Raw genomic sequence first — 6466 nt, forward strand, 5'->3', positions numbered from 1 at the left:
AGGAATACCAAAGTGAAATCTGACTAAAATACCAATCAGAATTGCAGTAATTAAAAAACAAACAACAATGTAGAGAGAATAACCCTTTCTCACAAACGACAGAAGCAGTTGGGGGGTGCGGTAGTTACAGCACAGAACTAGCACATGTCTGAAGTCTGCTTCCAGCTCCCTGAGTATTTAAAAAGGTATCTGATCAAGCAGCTAATCCCCAGGTACTTCAGGTTCCTCAACTATGGGGTGGCAACAGTGTTTGCCAAATTTAGGAGCCTTGGCTAACAAAAGCACCAGAAAAGCTAATCCTTGTAATAGTGACTAGGGATGGTGTCTTTGTTTTGACTGTTTAACTGCAACAGCTGGATATTCACATCATAAATTTGCAAGGAGACAATTCATCCTGTTTTGTGTTGCAGTACTTTGTATTTGCATGCCAGAAGAATGTTTGCATTCTTCTTACAAAGAAGGGAGAAGTGCAGAAAGACAATCTCTACTGTTTAGAGACAGTCAGAAAGCTTGTGGCAGAAGAAAATGAATTCTTGAACAATTCTGAATTGGAGAACTACTAAAAGCTTTAGAATTTAAGCATTTAAATTCCAGAAGTGAGCAGAACAGAACTTCTGGAACAAAACTGTATAATCTGTATTGTCTTCTCTAGCTGCCCTGCCTGTACCCACAATTGCTGCTATAGATGGCCACGCATTGGGTGGTGGACTAGAACTGGCGTTGGCTTGTGACCTTCGAGTAGCAGGTTTGTGTGTTGCTTAATATAGGATTCTTCTTGTAATTGGTGACTATATTTACATGCATGATAGCTGACTGTTAATGGAATCCAGTAGGCTAAGAGGGGAACTTACACAGGTCAGGAAATGAGTAGGCCTTTGTCCAGAAATTGTGACATTTAGTTACTATTGGGAAAGCAGTTTCCTTCCTTAAAAAGTAAAGCCTATTTTTAGACAAGATTGGGGTTCCTTCAGAAAACTATTTATTGATAGAATTAAATAGTTATTATCATGTAATATTGGATCAGCAATCTGGCTAGAACTAACCTTCCCTACTTAAATCAGTTTAGACTGGAAGACTTCCTTCTTCTGCTTCCATTCTTCCATCCATTACATTTCATCTAGTATGGACCCAAGGTTAATTTTTCTAGATAAAATTGCTACATTAGAGGTAAGCAGCCGTACTACACATCCCTCATCTGACTTGAGATGGACATTTATTAAGCACTGTAGTACTCAGACTTTCTAGCTACTTGGAGAAATGGCGTTCCAGTTCAGTATTGACAGTTTGTAGTTTTATTAATCAGTTCAGTATGGAAAATCTGTAGTTATACAGATCAAAAAGTAACTAAACCCCATATTTGTTTTTTATAATAGCTTCATCAGCTAAAATGGGCCTTATTGAGACCACAAGAGGGCTTCTTCCAGGAGCAGGTAACCTTCATTAAATATTCAGTCTCTTACTTTCTCAGCTGTATAGTAATATTTTGCCATTAGAGCACCTGAAGTGTTTTGAATGTAAATTAGAAGTAGCATCTTAGAGTGACCCAAGAGATCTATGAATCAAGAGTTCTGTTCCAAGCCCTGTCTCGGACTTGCTATGAATTTAGGAAAGTCCCTTTACACCTTTTCCTGTTTATCAAAATACTCAAAAGGATGCTGAAGCCTTCAGACGCCTTGCAAAATGTTGACATATTCAGCTAGTAGTTATTAAAAGAAACAAATGACTCCTTTCTTTTTAAAACCTCCTTGTTATATAGGGAGACAAAATATTCTTGGTTTTTCGGGCACTTTTCAGAATGGTGTTTTTGCTGTTGTCATAAGGTGGAACCCAGCGCCTGCCTAGATGTGTTGGAATAGGTCTTGCAAAGGAACTCATTTTCACTGGTAGACAGATTGATGGACAACAAGCCTTCTCAATGGGATTAGTAAATCACACAGTGCCACAAAACAATGAGGGAGATGCAGCTTACCAGAGAGCGTTAACTTTGGCTAAAGAAATCCTTCCTCAGGTAAGTGTATTATTCACGTGGTCAATGTAAAGAAGGCATTTCTGCTTCCCTTAAGAGAGAAAACAAACAACGGAAATTCCTTTCTATGAAATATTAAAGTCTTGGTTCCTGATGTTTAAGTCTCTTAGCTCTGTCCTTTTTTGTAATGCAATTTCTGTAGGAACAAGTGTTAACATCCAGCTGCTTAACCCATAGGGCAGTTTTACCTCCCAGCTGCAGTTATGCAGACCTACAGGACACACTGAAACCTTGCACCGAGTGCATCTATTAACTGTAGATAATGCCAAATTGTTTTTTAAAAATACTAACTTACTGCAAATTTTTATAGACTAAAAGGTCATTTGGAGGTAGGATAATGATCTAACAAGTACACTATTATGAACTGATGTGCTTTAATTACTTCTAAGTGTTTGTTGTGGTTTGTTTTGTTTTTTTTTTAATACAGGCTCCATTTGCTGTGAAAATGGGAAAACTGGCAATAAACAGAGGAATGGAGGTAATTTTTTTAAAAAAAAATAGTGAGGTAAATGAAGCAGATGGGCAGCTCTTACAAATTACTACAGTAAAAACATTTAGAATGGTTGAGTTATAATCCTTGTTCAGACAAGGCATTTAAAACCATTTCAGGGGTTTTAAAGATTTTCTTTAAAGACAAAATTAATACGGCAGGATTTTTTTTCTACAGAAAAAAAAGTAGTTCCAATACAGGAGTGAAGGTCACTCACTACAAGTGAATGTTTATTGATTTGAGGGATATGAAGTAGTTTTGAGAGCTATACTTCAGACAAATCTCACTCCTTCCCTCTCATCCCCAGGTTGACATTGCATCAGGGATGGCCATCGAGGGGATGTGTTATGCCCAGGTAGGTTACCTTCAGAATACATTCCTGAAAGGAACAACTGTACGTTTTCTAAAGCCAGGTATTCACAGCATCCTCTTGTATTTTCCTTTCTATAAGCGAACACTAACAGCTAAATCTAAAGCTTTGAGAACATACTTGAGTACAGTTCCAGATATCTATTTCAGAATATTATTTGTTTTGTCATGCATAGCTACCTCTCTTAGGCTGCCTGAGACCAAAGTCCTTCCTTAAATACCCTTCTGTCTAAAGTAATTGTATATTCTTTGTTTCAACAATATGTTAATTACAGGATGAGGTTTATGAATGGTTTTAGTTTTAACAAATTAAAAAAGAGATTCCTCCTGTTTCTGACAAGTTTTGAGAGCATGCACCTTTCTCAGCTAACGGAACAATGTAACTGCTGTGCCTCTCTGTATTTTAAGATGGTAAAGTATTAAATTTATGGAAAATTGTTTTCCTATATAGTTCTCTGGCCTATGGTCTTTGTCTTAGATGCTTTGCTTATTATTTACACTACAACCCAGTCTCTTTATTTTCCTAATTGCAAAATGTGGAAGGTGGGACTTAATGTATCATTGAAAGAAGAGCAATCTTAGTCTTAGACCACTACTGCCAAGTTAGTCAGTACATAAAAACACATCAGACTTGTTAATGAAAAACATACTACTTTTTTGTTTGTTTGTTTTAAAATGTAGAATATTCCAACAAGAGACCGTCAGGAAGGGATGGCTGCTTTCAGGGAGAAACGACCACCTCAGTTTATCGGCAAATAATGCTTCCTAGCTTCCCCTTGATTCTTCAAGGTAAAGGAGGACTGAAGAGGACCCACTGATTTCTTGGGATTATTTTTATGACTGCATTTTGTGTACTTAGCTCCTTGCCTTGGACTGCATTTCTGAATACTTCACTAGATCATTTTGCTCTAAGAATTCACAAATAAAGATTTAACTTTGTACAGCTGATCTTTTTAAAGACCGTGCATCTTAAGTCAGTGATTATGGCTATCAAACAGATGTCAAGTTAGGAGTATGGAGAAGCTTTGGCTCACTGTAAGGAAATTTAAAAAAAAAAAGGCAGAAAACATGCTGCATCTAAATATTGATAGGAAAAAAAAAATCAGAGGAGAAAGTCAACTTACAAAGAAAGAAGACCTTCCCATTATCAGTGCTCTTCCAACTAATCATTCAGAATTAGCAGTATTAACACAGAGCAATGGCATTTCACCCCAGATCTGTTGTGAATAGTGCAAAACACTGAGCTATTGCTCCAGCCGGCTGAACTTACATCGCTTTGGTATGAGTGCTTGAGAAAACGCATGGCCTGTTATGTGCACATAAATATGGCCACCATATCAATCTATGCCAGACATCTCAAGCATGTCACCTCTCTCCTATCACCTCTTTTCCTCTGTTGCCTGACTGGAAGTTATTTTCTCCCTCTGCTTAGAGGTTTTTCAGCACTGAGATGTGCCACACAATTTAGCTCTATGGCTTCTTACTTCCCTAGACTGGGGCTTTCAAGCAAAAGTGACTTAGTATAGTTAGAGAAATGTATTTTTAGTAAATATTTTATAGGTTATCAAAACATACTTACAAAATGTGGCTTATCACGGTGGAACTGGGCATCACTTCATGCTATGATAGTCTCAAAGCACACCACAATTTCACTTGTGCCAAAAGTTAACCAAACAATTTCTGTGGGTGAGGTAACCTTACCAGATTTTACATGTACAAGTTTCCTATGTAAAGATCTGCAAAGGTAAAGCAGTCATGATCTTCAGCCTTCACAAAAAAAGATGGCAAATGCCACAGGTGAAATACAAGAGTTTAAAAGTTGCTTCCAGAATTATTCTACCCTGGTAGGAACGCCTGAAGCTGCACAGGAATGTGAAGAGACCTTTCTGTAACTGGCACATGCAAGTAAATTTAGTGGACTTATACCTTGTAGGCATTTATACTTTCCAGCTTAAAAGAATTCTGCTCACTGTTTGTTTGCCTGAAGCCTGTGGGAACAAAACAAGAAGGGTATGGAAAATCATGTACAATCTCTGTGCTTGCTGGTTGCAGAACTTCATGAAGTGACATCTTCACCATCTGGACTGATGCCAGTATCACATTCATTTTGTGCTGCATGTAGTAGTAGGTTTTTTCTCCCCACAGTTTTAGTTAAGATGCTTCAGCAAGTTCTCCTGTTACTAGGAAAAACCAATACTGTAAGGAGAGTTGTCATATTTATTTTAAAATCTTAGCAATTGATTTCTATTCATTCTATTAACACCAATTTTGACAAGTTGTGTGTTCTATTTCATGTAACGGAAATTTCGTAGCCAAAGTACCATAGCAGATATCACAGAGGGTGGTGGGTAAAGGCTTGCAGGGCATTTTTCATTTTTTAAACCACCTTCATAATTCAGAGCTACAACCAATTTAATTTCTTTCCACATCAAGAAAACTTGATATAACCAGATACACACATGAAAATGATGCTAGCCAAATTATACCTTTGTACAAAAAGCAATTACACAGCATTGATTAAATTACTGGATCAGTACCTTTTGAAGTTGCTGAAATACACAATAACTAGATTATTGAAGATTAGAGGTGATGTTTTTATTTGAAGGATGGGAGTTGGGAAAGGGAAGGAGTTAAAAATAGTAAAATATGGTCATCATGAAGAAGCCATCCCTGCTAGTAAGCTACCAAACATAAGTTTTCTTTTTAAACTCAATTACCGATATATTTACAGAAGAGTCTCTGAATATCGATCAGTTGCCATGGAAATATGGAGACTAACCAGATAAACAAAAACAATACCTGAAATAAAACTGAATTTGAACATGCAGTTTGCTTCCACCACTTGTATTTTATCAGGCATCTGTATGCTGTGCAATATGTTTCATTCAACACATCATTTGAAACCCATAGGTAATCAAGAAAGAAGTAAGTTGTTACAATTAGCATCTTTATGTAAAATTTCACACTCCACAAAACAATGCAATTGACACAGGGCTTACATAGAACATTGGGTGATATTTTGCATTGTGATGACTTGGAAATATAATTCACTGCACAATACTGACAGAATATTTACAGAAAACAACAGAGCAATCATTAGTCTCTTATAAATAAGGTGACCAAATAGCCTGGGCCTCCTATCAAGACATGCAATCCCCTCCATGATGAAGACAAGTCAGTATTTTGCTCTAATGAGCCTTCTCCTTTCCCTATCAGTATTCTAAAAACAAAAGAAAGATGTCGCACACAATCAAAAGTAGTCAAACAACAACAAAAACCCCTTCTTGTTATCAAGTTTAAAATCTCAAGCTTAGCTCATCCTTTTAGTATTGTGTCTCCTTTTAATCCTGTTTCTATTGCTTTACTTTCCCCTTTTCCCTGATGCAATGCCGATCCCCACCTTAAGAGCAGGGAGGACTCAGGAGAGCTGAACTGCAAAAAGGCATTGTTCTAGCAGTAAGGAAAACAAAAGAACACAGCTTGCAGGCAAAAGGAAAAGGAAGTTGAAGACCCCATTTGTGTTCAGAAGGGTTATGAGAACGGACATTTTGGTCGCCTTAGTTACAAGTCTCATCGTAACC

At 37.2% G+C, this 6466-nt stretch overlaps 1 protein-coding gene across 1 annotated transcript in view; it reads left to right on the forward strand.

Moving 5' to 3' along the window:
- ECHDC2 (enoyl CoA hydratase domain containing 2) overlaps positions 1–3830 on the forward strand; it is a 5787-nt gene extending 1957 nt beyond the window's left edge. Inside the window, exons 4-9 of the mRNA XM_009580020.1 lie at positions 653–745; positions 1374–1430; positions 1821–2008; positions 2454–2504; positions 2824–2871; positions 3567–3830. Coding sequence (XP_009578315.1) covers positions 653–745; positions 1374–1430; positions 1821–2008; positions 2454–2504; positions 2824–2871; positions 3567–3644 — 515 coding nt within the window. The 3' untranslated portion in view covers positions 3645–3830. The remainder of the gene's footprint in view (positions 1–652; positions 746–1373; positions 1431–1820; positions 2009–2453; positions 2505–2823; positions 2872–3566) is intronic.
- The last annotated feature ends 2636 nt before the right edge of the window (positions 3831–6466 follow it).

The sequence above is a fragment of the Fulmarus glacialis genome, unplaced genomic scaffold (genome assembly GCF_000690835.1).
Source record: "Fulmarus glacialis isolate BGI_N327 unplaced genomic scaffold, ASM69083v1 scaffold46996, whole genome shotgun sequence".
Taxonomy (NCBI): domain Eukaryota; kingdom Metazoa; phylum Chordata; class Aves; order Procellariiformes; family Procellariidae; genus Fulmarus; species Fulmarus glacialis.